Raw genomic sequence first — 16,116 nt, 5'->3', positions numbered from 1 at the left:
ATTCTTTCCCTGGTACAGCTCTTGTTGCAGCTCAGGTGGTAGCTAGGGGATTCTTCATGATGGCTTCCCTCCCTCTCTGTTCTCTTCCCCCTTTATATATCTTTTGCATAAGGCGGGAACTCTTTGTCTCTCTGGGTTTCCACCCCCCCTCACTGGAAAAGCACCAGGTTAAAGATGGATTCCAGTTCAGGTGACATGATCACATGTCACTGCAAGACTTCATTACTCACTTGCCAGCACACACATATACAGGAAGACTCACAGGTAAATACAGCCATCTGCAGACAATGGGAGTCATCAAGATTCCAAACCATCATTAATGGTCCACACTTTACACAATTACAATAGGCCCTCAGAGTTACATTTTATATTTCTAGTTTTAGATACAAGAGTGGCACATTTATACAAATCAGATGATCATACTCAGTAGATTATAAGCTTTGTAATGATACCTTACAAGAGACCTTTTGCATGAAGCATATCCCAGTTATGTTACATTCACTTATTACCGTATTTTCTCTAAAACTATCTCAGTTACATTATATTGACTTATTATCAAGTTTTTATAAAACCATATAGACTGCACAACGTCACACCCTCCTCCTGAACTTACTGCCAGAGACTTGGACACTGACCATGGCGGAGGCAGTATATCTAAAATTCGTTTTTGGGCTCCCCTATGGGGCAGACACTCCTGTGTCCCCCAAAAGGGAAAGAGACCCTGACCCAGCTGTAGGCTCACAGCTTCCAGCTATGAGGGACCTTTCGCTGGGTCTACACCGGCAACAGGCATGCTCTGGATCTGATCTCAAGGCCCGGTTTTCCAATAAGGCCTCCAAGTCTTCAGGGGACGAATGCTCACACGCCAGTTGTCACCTCGCAGCTGAGAACAATATTAATTAATGTAAATGCTACAACAGCCCTGCCTTGCGCAGCAACCATTGGGTATTTGGGGGATTAATCCCCTGCCCTGCCCCCACCCTGCAGCCCCCCTGTCCTGGCCACCGGGCGGGTCTGTGGGGATCACTGCACTCTGCAGCCCCCACTGCAGAGGACAAAGGGAGGGCCCCTCTGGGGATGACACCGCCCGGACGTGCCTTTTTACGCAGCCCCTCTCCTGCATAACCCTGCAGCACCCGCCGGGTTCAGACCCCCCCGCAGCCGGGCGCTGCACCCCCCAGGCCCATGTCCGGCTCTAGCGGGCCGCCACGCGCTCCTAAATCCCCGGTGCAGCCCCGCCCCCTCGTTCTCAGGTGCCTCGCAGCCCTCTCCCCTGCTGCTGCTGGGGACTGTAGTCCGGCGCAGCGCCCTGGGCGGTGGAACTACATTTCCCGGCATGCCGTGCTCCCCGGGCTGGGAGCGCCGCTGGCTGGCTCAGGCTGCGCGAGGGCGCTGCACCGGCGGCCGCTGTCATGTCCCTGCTGCTGCGTGGGGCTGGGGGCGCCCGGGGCGCGCTGCGCCCATGCTGCCGCGCCGCCTCCCGCCGGGGGCTCAGCTCCTCTTCCGGCGGCTGGGCTGGGGTCCGGCCGGGGCGGCGCTCGCTGCTGGCCGGGCTGGCGGGGGCCGCGGCGGCGCTGGCCGGGCTCGGGCTGGTGCGAAGGGCGGAGATGGTGTCGCGGGAGGCGGCGGCGGAGGAGGAGGAGGACGAGCTGTCCCGGCGCTGCGGGGATTTCATGGCCCCGCCGGTGAGCGGGCTGCGGGAGCTGCGGAGCCGACGCCAGGACATGCGGAGCCGCATGGAGATGCTGATCATGGAGACCCAGAGCCAGGTGTGCCGCGCCCTGGCCCAGGTGGATCGCGGCGCCGCCTTCACCGTGGACCGGTGGGAGAGGAAAGAAGGTGACGAGCCGCGGGGGCCAGGGAGCGGGGCCGAGGGTGCAGCGCACGGAGTGGGAGCCTGGGGGGTGAGTTTCACGCAGGGTGGGTGGACCGGAGGATCCTTACAGGGTGTTTGTGCCTGGCCGCACGTACTCTCGGTATAACAAAAAGTTGACAGATGGGCGATCATACCTCAGACCCACGGTGAAGCCTCACCATCCGAAGAAGTGGGCTGTAGTCCACTAAAGCTTATGCTCTAATAAATTTGTAAGTCTCTAAGGTGCCACAAGTACTCCTGTTCTTTTTCCTCACCATGGGTAGATCGTGCGGACCGCTAAGATACCGCTACGCTTTCCCAGCTTGTCATGACTAGGGTGGGAAGCAGATCCTGTGGGTGTTAATCATTTGATCGGTCTGGAATAGATCACATCACATTACCACTGGTCAAAGAAAAAGAGGGGTGCCAAAAGGGGGCATGCTCGTGTGCATCATCTGGAGAATGTTGTATCTGATTAACCGTTCCTCTTGCTATTAATCCTTTCCACTTGCCTCTTTCCTTTCCAATATCAGAGCTCTGCTGCACCCTGAAAATAAATAAGTAATTCCTAGGAACAGGTTTTTGTGTCTCTAGCAATTAAACAATCACTTAAAATATGTTGCGTTGAGTAACTCTTGCAAAATAGTACAGTGGTCGGTTGTTGCCAAACAGGGTAGAGCTGTTTGATGTATGGACAGATTCTGTTTTATAATGATACTTTTCTTGCAGATACGACATTTCTGCCTCTACTCTCCAAGGCATAAATTCTGGGCATTACTCACAATCACACAGAGATTCTAAAAAGGAAGATATAAATGGTCACGGCTTGAAAAATTTACTAGACACATACTATGTAGAAAAACAAACCTACTGTACAAAAGAAGGCTAGGCCCTACCAATGAGTCCAGAATAAACGTATTAGTGAGAAGTCTGGCCCTCCCCCAGGCCTCCCCAGCTTCAGGGAAGAGAAGAGTTGCTGGGATTTCTACCAGGATGCTTTCCATGTATCCTGCTTGAGGGTGGGGGTCTATCTTCTATATTTGCCTTTGATTAGTAGGTGTCTGATAAATGTGAAGATCCCTCTTCCTTTAATTGCAAGAAGTTGTTGTTTTCCATCATTTTTCCCCTCTCCAGACTTACCCCTTCTCAATAGCCTCCTGACTGCTGGGGGTAGGGAAAGGTTTCTTTTGAATCCTCCTTTCTTCCTACTCCCTTTCTCCTGAACAACTCCAGTACTTGCATATGTGGTTGCTCATTGCTTTCCCAAGCAGCAGTGTGAGACTGACATGGTTTGTGACAGTTTTGTTATTCCATTCAGGGTTCTGAATAGCAGCAGAGAAGCTAACTGGTGCCTTCTTATCCAAACACTACTGCTGCTTAGGAAAGTTATGAATAGCGTGTGGAAGCACAGAAGCTGTCTGATAGTCAAGTGTAATCTTCCTGAATTATCTCCTTACATTTCACAGATTCTCTTTACAATCATAAGAACTAGATTTTTGTTTTAAATGAAACTAAGTTCTGTATAAGCCCCCATACTTGCCAGGGAATATTTCACTATTATTACTGACAAGTGGGAGAGTGAGAATGGATTTTTCAAGGCTTCTAAATGATTTGGAGCAATCATAGTATTTTAAAATGAGAGGTTTTGATAAAATGTGTCCCTTAATGAGTGACAATGAATGACTGAGAATGAAATGTGGTATTAATTACAGTCTTTGGTTTCACTTTGGAGACGTGGAACTGCTTAAAACAAATTCAGATTCAGAAGAGAGTACTAATGGTACTTAGCTGACCATTTATTCTTGCCACTTATGTAACTTGGGTCATCGGGAGGATTTTTTATGGCGAAAACTCTGCTGCACATCTGAAGTCAAAATCTGCCTTTTTGTTTCTACTTGCAGTTACAAGTGACTCTCTGGTTTATAGTTGTTTCTAGCCAGGTTCTAGTAACTCCAGACTTGTCTGTGTTTCCAGTGACAGAATAAATGGGCTCTCTAGGTACTTCACGCAATCTATGGTCAGCCTGTAAAATTCACTGCTTCAGGACGTGCTAGCTCTTGGAGATCTAATGGTCACCTATACTCTACTAATCAGTGTTAAGAATTGGCAGGATAAGATGCTTCTGAGATCAAAACTTTCCTGGGGTTGTATTTAACAGGTGGTGGTGGTATCAGTTGTGTGCTCCAGGATGGCAACGTCTTTGAGAAGGCAGGCGTCAATGTTTCTGTAGTTTTTGGGCATCTTTCCGAGGAAGCAGCCCAACAGATGAAAAGCAGAGGGAAAACTCTGAAGACCAAAAATGGTAAAACATGCTACTTAAAATCTAATTGAGTCTACAGTGTTACTGAATTATTGTGTTGGAGACAAATAAACCAGACTTCTCTTATCTATGTTTTTATAAACTGCCTTACCATATTCAAAGAGATCTTGAAGAAGGCCACGTTTCTGATTGAAATTGTTTCTCTTCTCAGTGCTCTACAACTCTTCCTATAGCATGCATGACAGGTTCTAAACATGAACACCCACCTAGGAAGCTTTCAAATCTCCAAAGATTTGAATATCAAAATAAGTGTCATCTCCTGTCTTGTTGCTCTGTCTTGAGGACAAAAGAAGTGCAGCCAAAATTGTTTGAGAAATTACAAAATCCAGATTAAAGAGGAAAGGGTGAAACAGGGTTCATTGATATGATGACATGTTATGTTTGCTGGAAGATTTTTTTTATTTTATTTTTTTAACTCTTGGCTCCTATTAGCATTGCAGTAACACTAGCGTGTAGTTCAAGTCAAAAACAGATCCAGTAAAAATGCCATAGTATTCCATATTCCGCCTTCATCTCATATTTGTTCATGAATAAAAATCTTGTTCTGTTACGCTGGACACACACACACCCCGTACAAATGTACAATTCAGATTTCTGTTTTTCTTTTGTATATAACTAAAGGGAACTCCTCCCCTCCCCCAAGTAAATTAGAACTTGTTGAGTTGTTTTGTTGCTGAAACAAAAGGCAGAATAGAACCCAGTTTCTCCTGGTCCCCATGCAGTCCTAGTAATACTTCTTTACTCACTGCAATAAGCCAGCATAACTTGGAAGATGCGCCTGAAGCAAGCATGTAAGGACTTACACTGCCATTTTTGGGTCTCTTTTCTGACCATAAATACACTGTAATAAATGACAGCTCACTGTTGAAAACTTGAGCTTGCTTTGCATTTCTCAAATTCCAAATGTTGCTGTTTGTTTGGAGGAGAAAATTGCAAGAGCTGGTATTGTGCTTGTGCACTGCATTTCAGCATTTACTAGATTAGATCCTGATTCTTCAGCTAGCTCCTCTGGTCAGACCCGTTTAGTAGACATGCTGACTTCAATGAGACACCATGCAGAGCCAGTTGCAGAATTGGAGTCCTAGTTTGGAAGCCTTCAGGTTAAAAGGTGTTGCATGTAAATTGTTCCTGTTCTTAACTACTGCTTTTTATGTATGTGCTGCTGTCTAGGTAAATTGCCTTTTTGTGCCATGGGTGTAAGCTCCGTTATCCATCCAAAGAATCCCCATGTTCCAACTATACACTTCAACTACAGATACTTTGAAATTGAGAACGCTGATGGTAAGATTTATAATGGTCTGGGGTGTGTACAAATATGGAGTCAAATTTTAAGGATGGAGCATGACGTAGTGGTTAAAGCACAGGATTACGAACCCTTCTAATTCTGTTTCCAGCTATGCCACAAAATTGTTGTTTAGTATTGAGTAAGTCACTTAAGTACTGAGGTTATTTTAGGGTGACCAGATGTCCTGATTTTATAGGGATACTCCCAATATTTGGGGCTTTGTCTTATATAGGTGCCTATTACCCCCCCCCCACCCCCGTCCCGATTTTTCACATTTGCTGTCTGGTCACCCTAGGTTATTTCTAACTTTATTTTAATGAAATTTATCAATCTGACACAAGGAGGAGCCAACACCATGTGACCAATCACCAATGGTCCATGGACCACAATTTGCAAAACCATTTTTTAGAGGAAGTGACTCATTTCCCTGCTATCTTCCTGCTGCAGGGTTAACTTAAACTAATATACTGTAGATGGCTCCTATCATTACAAACCTGAGAGAAAATTTTTGTAAGCCCATTCAGTGTAGTAATTACAAAAGACTAACCTTGTGCAATTGATACCACATGAGAATGGGCAGTAGTCAGGGCAACTGATATAACACTGCACAAACTTTCCTGCTTGGAGGTTAATTTAATAATTATCTGGATTCATGAGTCATTTTCACCCATATAATATTAGTTTAAACTAAGCATTTACAGTGCTACTTTTGGGTACTCTTGAATTTAACGTTTGAAAGTAGTTGCAATTGTTGGTTTATATCTGACACCTAGCATTGTATATGATTTGTGTTTGGAAATAAAGCAGTCGTTGCATGTCTGTCTTCTGTAGGGACTAAGCAGTGGTGGTTTGGTGGTGGAACAGACCTGACTCCAACTTACTTGAATGAAGAGGATGCTGTTCATTTTCACAAAACTCTGAAGGAAGCTTGTGATCAGCATAATCCAGAACTGTACCCCAAATATAAGAAGTGGTATGTGTGGGGAGATGTACTTGCATTGTTGTTTACCTTGGGTCGGATTTTTTTTTTTTTTATTTGTGGGAAGGAGGCGGTATCACACAACAGGCCGTGCTAATGCTGTTGCTTTAGGTTAGTTATTAGCTCACCTCACAAAACTATTGGGAATCTTAGTTAAGCATCTGAGAATGATATATAATTAGTGTGGTTTATCAGGGCCATGTTCTGCCCTCTGATATGTATGAGCAGCTCCCAGTGAACATCCGCTGGAGCTGCCAGTGTGTATCTGGGTAAAATTTGGCCAGATATGTTTGTAAAGCACTTGGAGATCTCCATTATTCATATGCAACAAAAATTTCAAATATGAATGTCTAAAATTGGGCTCCTAAATCGATATTTGTAGCCTGTTTTCCAGAGGTGCTGACACAGATCTCCTGTGTCAGCTTGGGCAAGTAACTTAACGTCTGTGTGTCTCACTTTCCCCATTGGTAAAATGGAGGAAAATAATAATAAATGCCCCTGTGAGATGGATGGTAAGGGTTAACTTTATTACACTCTGAAAAGAACTGAGATCCTCTGAAGGGGGTGACTGCTGTAGAATCACAAGCTAATTCGCTTGCTGCTCTTCATTGAAAAGAGAGTTTTCTACTATGATATGGGCTGTTTGCACTAATAATGTCTTTAACTGCTCTGTTTTCATAATTTTACTTGTTGCTAACCTATCTCTTAATAAATAATACTGTACAATATGGCACAACGTCTGACACATGTAACTTGCGCAAGGTTTAGGTGATATAACTCTAAAGAACACACTCGCCCTCTGTTACAATTGGGAATGTTTTTGCAAGTTATACATGACTGAAATTGTCAACTGCTTTATTTATTGATAACAATGCCTTTCATTCGTGCCTGATGCCTTCCATATGAGCATCTCAAAGCACATTACAAATATTAAGCAATTAAACCTAGACCTTCATTCCAATGCCCTAGTCACAAGACCATCTATATCTCCTTGTAACACTAGCATATTTGTATTTATTTTGTATCTTTGGAGGAAGAGATGGGGGAAAGTAGCAGGAGATACAGATATTGATGGGGTGGAGGAGGGAGGGAATGTCAGAAAGCAAAACGCGTTGAGAACTTTCTTCTAGTTTCTATGAAATGGTGTTAGATGTGAGGAGCCACAATGGGGCATCTTAATTTTAGACATTCAGAGCTGCAAAAGACCTATTGGTTTACTTTGTCCATTCTCTGGCAATGGAGGATTGCAGACCAAAAGTGCTTTGTCCAATTTAATCTCTTTTATGAATGTTTCAAGCAACTGGGCTTTCATGCCTCCCCCTGGGAGATTATTCCACAGAGCTCTCTGGTGGGAAACATTTTATTTATGGTTCAAGCTAAGAAACTTACTTCTCTTTTTATCCCTCTGCTCCCAGATATCTTGTGCATTGTTAGCCCATCCTAAACAATTCCTCTTCCTCGTGGGGGCAAGACCCTCGGGTGCAATTGCCAAAAGGAGTCGGAGGTAGTTTATCTGCTCTCACTGAAATCCGTAGTAAAACTCCCATTGACTTCAGTGGAATCAGTTGGGCTAGCACTGCACTTTTGAAAATCCCACCCCAGCGTCTTTGCTGTCAGACAAAGCAGCCAATTACTGGGCTAAATTATATTACTCAGAACTAATTAGGGTGCTTTTGGGGGTGGGGGAAGGAGTTTGTCCTTTTGCATGCAAGGGGAGCGTCCTGCTATGTAAACAGCTGCAGCTTTCAATGACAAATGCATTGGAAGCTCAGCTGTGCATCACTTAAAGACATAGATTTAAGCTGACAGTCTCTCTTGCTTTGGAAGACGTAGCTGATGGTGCCCTTCAGTCTTAAAGCATAATGGATTGCTTGCTGCTCTGTGTCCAGTGTCTTATCTGCCACAAGCTATAGTATCCAGAGGAAGGGTAACTTCTTTCTGTAAGCTGCCAGCCTTTGTCTGAGTGTGAGAGATAAAGTGGGTGGTGTGAGTTCATTTTTGCTGTTATCTGGGGGCACGCTAGTTAATGTGCATGTGATGATCTTCTCTTCGAGGAATCTCTTATGTAGTAGGATATATCCAAGTGCTTCTGTGCAGGTTGTTACAGTTCCTTTACTAGATGAGAAAGCTATTCAAGCAAGCTACAGAGGTTGAGGATAGCTAGTAGTGTAGGGTATGTCTGCTTAAAGTGTGAACAGATACCCACAAGGAAGGCTGTACAACCATTACTCATTATCAAGTGATGTATATGTATGCAGGGGAGAGGAGAGAATCTAGTGGAATTAGCATGCACTTCCTTGTTCCTTACTCAGAAGGCAGCCTCAGGGAGGAATACACTCCTTCCTCTCCCATGAGGAGGGGAGATGAATCACTTCCTTCCTATGCAGACAGCCCAACTCTAGTGTTTGGTTTAAGAAGCAGTTGTCTAGGGACATGTGTGCTGCAACTGAACCCAACTTTCTCAAATGGAAAAGCTCGCGCTTATACTTGCTATGCTAATTTCTGTCCTAAGTGTCTCATCAGGTTTATACTCTATGCTCTTCTGTTGAGTTTCACATGCTGTCCCACTGCTTTCTAAGGCCTGGTCTATGCTAGTGGATATCGATCTAAGTTACGCAACTTTAGCTACATGAATAACTTCACTGCGGTAGGTTGACAGCTGACGCTCCCCTGTCGACTCCACCTGCGCCTCTCGCTCCGGTGGAGTACTGGAGTCGGGAAAGCGCTCAGCAGTCGATTTATCGCGTCTTCACTAGACGCGATAAATCGACCCCTGCTGGATCTATCGCTCCGGAGGTAAGTGTAGACATGCCCTAAGTTTCACTCTCCACCCACCTTGGAATAAAAAGCCGATTCTCCCAGCAAAAGAGAGATGTCTTTCAATTTACAGTAACTTCTCCATCTCAGTGCATGTATGGCCCCACATTTTTGTTTTTATTGCTTGAGAGCAGCCATTGTGGGCAGATCTTATGAGATTCTAGTACTGAGAGAGAGAGACGGGATCTCCTTGGAGGAACCCTCTAACAGGAAAGGAGATACACTGTCCTTTTTTGTCTCAAAATGCACAGCCGTTCTGATACTAAGACTTTCTCATTCTGTCTCAAACTTGAAAATGGGCCTGCTTTCATGGGCAAATGTTGCTAAGATTTGTGAATCTTTCATGTGTTTAAAAAAAAAAAAAAAACTAGTAAAATTGCAAAGGAGAAAGTTTTTTAGGGAGAACGTGAAATTGCAGAAACTTGTGTGCAGTCTTCCACAAAATAAAATGTGAATTTTTATACAGCTCTGGAAACAAGGGCTGCAGAGCTCAGTGAGATGTACCTTAATAAGACTTTTCCCCAGTTTCCTTGGTAAGGTGAAAGGTGTGGACTTGTACCCTTGAAGACTAATGTTTGCATACGTAGCCACGTATTTCAAAATCTGCTGTTGTACTTGTTCGCACATGTGCAGTAGCTGATCTTTTTTCAAAGTAAGCAGTGTCGTGCTTCGTTATACTGAGAGTATGATTTAATCCTTAAAGGCAGCTAATGTAGAGCCTAGTCCTGCATGGTGCTGAACATCTTTAGCTTTCATTTAAGTCAATGGGCGAAGATGGCATTCAATAGCTTGCAGGATTTGGCCTTTCGTCTGCATTTCACCAGTCTAATGTCTGGGGGTTTGATTGTTTTTCTCTGAACTTATTGCACTAGCCTTGACATCTGGTTGTTGCTTCTTCCAGGTGTGATGATTACTTTTACATCAAGCACCGTGGAGAGCGAAGAGGGATTGGGGGCATATTCTTCGATGATCTGGACTCTCCCTCAAAAGAAGAAGTATTTCAGTTTGTGCAGAGTTGTGCCAAAGCCATTGTGCCTTGCTACGTTCCCATTGTGAAGAAACACGCCCATGACTCTTTCACACCAGAGGAAAAATTATGGCAACAGCTTCGTAGAGGGAGGTGAGTAATGCAGGAACAAAATGTAACATAGTGGAGTTGGGGAAGAGGAGAAAGTGAGACTGGTTCCTCTGTCATGACACGAGGAAAACTTACTCTTCTGTAACATTCCCACATTGAATCTTTGCAGAGTCACAAAGTTATGTTTTAAAAATAGACCCTGAAAATCCTACTTAAGTTGGTACAACTGCATTTTTAGGGGGGGGGGGGTTCCCCCACTTTTTAAAGGTGTTCAGGCTGATTCCATTTTAGAAGTATAGGATCCTATGCTTCTTTTGCCAGTACAAACTGAACTCTTCATAGTAAATGCAGTATTTTTGCCTGAAGAGATTTCTTTTGTATACTCTGAAATCCCTGGAACTCTCAAGAGTTCAAAGAGAGTCTCTTGAGCACTGCCAATGATACTCATTAGTAAAACATGAGGTTTTTAAACTAAGAGGAAATTGGCCAGCCCTGCTGGTACAGCGCTTGTGTTTTAATGTTCTGTAATACAGTGAGTATGGGGACAAAGATAAATAAGAATACAGACTAGGAAAAATCAGGCCATCCAGTTCCTGCATTTCTTAAAAGTAATAAAGTGCTTTATGTAGAACTTTCCTTTTTAATTCCTCTCTCCCCTTTGAAGAGCCCATCTTTATGATAGTGAAATTTAGTGAGGCAAGATGTCTTGCAGGACAGTATTGTAGTGGGCTTTCAAATGCCTTTTGTCACTAGATACATACTGAAAAGGAGCTATTGCATATATGGCACTCCTTAAATACCTTGCTCTAGCAAAACTCCTTCTCTGTTGATTTAGAAATTGTCTGTAGCATAACAAAGCTGAAGGGACTGAGAATCCCCTGTAAATGTCAGCTGGAATCCTTTTATTAATTGCTGTGGTACTTCCTTCCTTCTACACGGGGAAAAATAACCCTTTTACTCCACCATTTCTATTCAAAATATGTATTGCTATTTCTGATTGTCTGGCTTCCTCCCTTTCTTTAAAGAAAGTGAATGAACCAGTAAAGGGATATAGAAAAGAATAAGACTGCAGTTGAGTTTAGGTCCCTGTCCTACAGCCTTTACTCACCTGAGCAATCCCGCTTACTTTAATGGGGCTACTCACATGAGCAGAGCATTGCAGGATCAGGCCCATTGAATGGTGGTGGCAAACTCTGGAGGGTTGTGGGAAAATAGGTTTCCATTAGGTTGCAGCCTAGACCCTACTAGGCTGCTTACTACGTTTGATCTCCCTGCAGAGCCTTGGGCTAGGTTATTTTCGTTCCTCTGTATGAAGATAAGGAGCCCCTCCCTTCACTGTCTCTCTCTTAAACGTGTCTGGTTGTTAAGATAGCCACTTCTGAATTGTAGGGGCTCTTTTCAGTGCCCTAAATGCTGGAGCAAGACAGTGAAAGCAGAGTGGCTGCTGCTGTGCCACGCAGGGTCCCCGCACTCTCCCATTTGAGGGGCCGAGGCAAAGAACAATAACAAAGACATCTGGGCCACAACAGTGCTTCAGGTGTCCCAGTTTGCATGTTGACCCCTACTTACAGAATACACCATGTGCCTCAGGAAGTGTCTCCGAGCTTTAGCAGGGCATTTAGGTGGGGATTGAGCTTTTTGTGATCTGTCTCGAATGCTTTCCACTAAAATTTTATCTTAATTTCCTTCTTTCTTAACTCCGTACAAGAGAGTTGTGTCCACTTTTGCACTGGCAGGTGCTACCTCATTCCTGTATTTTAAATCATGAAGTGAAGTTCTTGTCTTATATAGCTTTCACTTTTAAATCTCTATCTATAGCCACTCTTGGGGTCAATGCTTGGAATTTTGAATGGGTGTTTTAGCCCAGCAACTCGGGCAGGACAGGTCCAGCACAGCCTGGACAGAGTTCAGACAAAATATGGCAGTGGGGACTGGGAGTCAGGTGTTACTGGATAATAGAGTTTCCTTTTCCCAAATCCCCCGCCTCACTCTCTCTCTGCCACTGTTCTGGGATGCTGGGCATTTTATAATTCCCTGCAGCTGACTCTGCCCTACACATCCTTGTATAAGTGCTGGGTAGCTGTGGGTCTTTCTTAGTGAGAGACTGTTTACCCTTTCCCTATTAGCTATCGGACAGGGCCACCACAGATCCTTACAATAGTCAAAAGGGAGTCTAGCTGGATGAGCTCCTTTGGAAAATGTCCCCTTTGTGTAAAGGATTGCATGCTGGGAAGATCAGTGTTGTAAGGGCACATGGCCCCTTTGGACAGAAACATTGCCCAGAACATGATGGCTGTAAATTCATTAAGTAGCTGTTTCATTAGAAAACCTCATCTGGAGACTTGCTAAAGATTTCACTGCCTCCATCTTGTATTTTATTTAGGAGGTAAATATGGCTTCTGATTGTAACTGTGAAGAGTTTCCATTGAGAGTTTAACCAGACTGCATATTGTGCATTGCCTTTGTGCTTATTAATGAGCTGAGTCTGTGGCTTGCAGGGTTGGTTCCAATATTCTCTCAAATAGTGTTCAAGAATGGAGTAGATGTTCACAGTTGAGTCATTGAGTTGACAGTCAATTCATTTTACTTATTTGGAAACCTTCCGTTCTTGTTTTGTGATGCCTGTGTGTGCAGTGAAAGTCTCTACTTCCTGTTGTTGTTCACAGGAGGACAAGGCTACATACTCATTCCTGCACATATGCTGAAGGGGGACAGCTGGTCCAAACCTGGTGCTCTTTGTTCTGGTGTCTTGGGGTCAAGGAGACTGAAACTGACTATTGTTTGCAGCCTCCTGCTACATGCAAACATCAACCTATGTGACAGTAAATCTGTTTTTGTGCTAACCCTTTGTGTCTGTGTTATTCCCCCACAGGTATGTGGAGTTCAATCTTGTTTATGACAGAGGTACAAAGTTTGGCCTTGCAACGCCAGGATCCAGGATTGAAAGCATTCTTATGTCTCTGCCACTGACTGCCAGGTAAAGGAAAAGTTGCATGTTATTCACATGCTAGAACACTGTTTGTTTTCTTTCCCGCTGTCCAGTCTTGGCCAGGTATTGGCAGCAGGAAATGTACCTTATACATACTTGCAGACTATATATCACTCCCCAATCCTACTGTTGTGAAACCAGCATGTTGCAGGGATGAACTGGTTTTATATGTTGAAGTACTCGGACGCTGCTTCCCTTCTCTACATGAAAAGTAGTTCCTAATAAAAGAATGAGAATATGGAAAAGGTTAAATACTCTCTACTGCTTGGAATATCTTTAACTATTTTTTTTCCACAGCTCCCCATACACTTTTATGGTTCCCTGTCATTTCAGCAGCAGCTTGTTGCTCAGTGGACTATTTTACCTTCATTTTTAACTTTGGATTATTGCAGAGCTCCGTGTTTAGTTTTGACATTAGACAATGAGCTAAGCAGTGGGTGAAAGGACCCAATGCTGCAGTTTGTGCATTGGGGCAAGAGGGAAGTTGAAACCTAAGGGTTCCCTCCCCCACCCCATCCATTGAATATAATGGGGGTAGAAATATCTATTCCTAACTTGAGATGAAGTTTCAGTTGTGTGTGACTATGGCATCCACAGAAAGGCCCAGCCATCCACATCCAATCAGAACACAGTTTTGGACAAGTGGTGTCCTGCCAGCCAGCCAGACTCTAATAGTTATATTCCCTCTTTCTTTGTTGTGCACAGGTGGCAATACATGCACACGCCGCCAGAGAAGTCCAGAGAAGCTGAAATCCTGGAAGTCCTGCGCAATCCCAAAGACTGGGTGCACTGATGAATAGTGTGAGGGAGATGCTCAACTATAAGCAAACAACATGAACTCTTACCAACTGGCTCACCCAAACTGCCATTGCCTGGCAGTTTAGTGTCTGGATTTATATTCTTATCACGTGCCTTAAAAATGTTGTAAACTTGTCATCCTTTGCATGTTGGTGCAGTGTTTCACTGGCAGACACACTTTTCTCTGTCTGTTGCCTTGTGGCGGGTACGTGAGCTATTAGTAGGACCAACTGATGTGTTCAGTAACTGTTTCAATTTGTCTAAACACACAATGGTATAAAATACTGTGAAATGTTCCCCTAAAGAATTAGTGTTTTCCAAGCTAAAGGTGACTTGTGCCCTAAATTACACTGCTTGCTGTTAGGAAATTCACAGGAAATTTTAACATTTTAAAAATAATGTTCTTATTTGTTTCATAGTAAAATGAGTATCTCTGTTCTGGTGCGTATTAAACCTCTTTTTAAATTCAGTTTCAAATACTTTATATCACAGTTATTTTTCACTAAGGGACAGATTTTTAAAGGTATTTTGGTGCCTGACTCCCATTGACGTCAGTGGGAGTTAGGCACCAAATTGGATTGGGTGCCCAAATACTTTTTTTAAATCTGGCCCTGCATTCCTAAAAATGTAGTTCCATGGAGTGGTGGTTGCTTTAAAAAACAAGTTGAAAATCCACTGAAAGCAGGTAGGAAACATTTGACTCTGGGCCAACTAAGGAAAATTAGCTCCCTTGCCATTTTTCAGACCTACCAAGCAGAGCTATGTTAAAGACAGACTGCACAAACAAAATAGTGAAGCTATACATTTTAAGGAAGGTGTTTTTACTTTTAATCATATCCCAACCATCAAGACTGCAGTAAAAAATGTTTTATCAATGTGCTTTGTAGATCAAAACTCCTCTTAAGATGTATTAAAATTCACTAAAACAGAGCAAAAAGTATGTTTAAACAAAGTGCTGACCCAAAAGAGGAGGAAATCCATCTATATACTAGTTTTTACACTAGGTTTTATTTACATGAATGTACTTCTGAGCTAAAGCATCCTTCACTAACTGCTTACTCTGAGGCCTTTAGGGGATGGTGGCAAAGATTGTAGAGAACACTTACTATAGGAGGGAAGTTATGACATGCTGCACTGTACACTCTCACAGAAGAACATCCAACATTGTTAAATGTGGGTGTCTAAAGTTAAGCACTGAAATCCAGGATGCATTCAACCCCCCTTGATTATGTGGAATAGTCCCTTACTCCTTAAATAACTGTTCATGTCAGAGGGACTACTTGAGGAGTAAGGCACTACTCAGTATGAACAAGTGACAGAATCTCACCCCTTCCATGTCTGGGTATCTGAGGCGGCCTGGTCTAAACAAAGCTGCACCAGTTTAGTTAAAGGTCTGATCTTAAACCAACTTAGTTAAACTGGTGTAGCTTTGTGTGGCACTATTATATTTACTTCAACCTGGCTAATAGTAGCTTAGTTTGCACTGACAAATTTAAACCGGGTATAAACAGGTATGAATGTCCACATAGAGACTTGCACTAGTTCACCTGGTTTACTAATTCAATTAAAGTTTAACCAATGGGCAAACCCCAAGTGCTCAAGTTCAAAGGTGCTCAGAATCTTTGAATATCAGGCCTTTTTTTTTTTTTAGGTGTTTATAGAAACCCAAATCTGAAAAATGTGCACTGTTTGTTTTAGCAAGATGGTATTTACAGCTTTCTTCTGTTTGCTATTTGACTTGTCATTTGACACTACTGTGAAACTGAATAAAGTGGCTAGCGCTGCAAATGTGTTAGTGGTCACTGGTTTCTCATGGTGAAAGAGCAAAAATTATCGAAATAATTTAATCACAGGCAGGGCCGGCTCTAGACACCATCAAACCAAGCACGTGCTTGGGTCAGCACAATTTCAGGGGCGGCTTTCAGGCCCCCTTTTTTGCTTTAGCAATTGCGTTCCCGGAGGTGGGGGTTTTATTTTTTCTTGGGGCAGCAAAAA

The 16,116-nt window shown here is 43.5% G+C and overlaps 1 protein-coding gene across 1 annotated transcript; it reads left to right on the top strand.

Moving 5' to 3' along the window:
- Positions 1-1,388: 1,388 nt before the first annotated feature.
- On the top strand, positions 1,389-15,909 carry CPOX (coproporphyrinogen oxidase). The gene is made up of 7 exons (XM_005299036.5): positions 1,389-1,839; positions 4,014-4,157; positions 5,346-5,456; positions 6,292-6,433; positions 10,158-10,376; positions 13,207-13,311; positions 14,029-15,909. Exons 1-7 carry the CDS (start codon positions 1,413-1,415, stop codon positions 14,114-14,116), a joined length of 1,236 nt encoding a protein of 411 aa, XP_005299093.3. The 5' UTR covers positions 1,389-1,412; the 3' UTR covers positions 14,117-15,909.
- The last annotated feature ends 207 nt before the right edge of the window (positions 15,910-16,116 follow it).

The sequence above is a fragment of the Chrysemys picta genome, chromosome 1 (assembly GCF_011386835.1).
Source record: "Chrysemys picta bellii isolate R12L10 chromosome 1, ASM1138683v2, whole genome shotgun sequence".
NCBI lineage: Eukaryota > Metazoa > Chordata > Testudines > Emydidae > Chrysemys > Chrysemys picta.
Note: the sequence above shows the minus strand (reverse complement) of the source record. Positions and strands in the feature narration are given on the sequence as shown.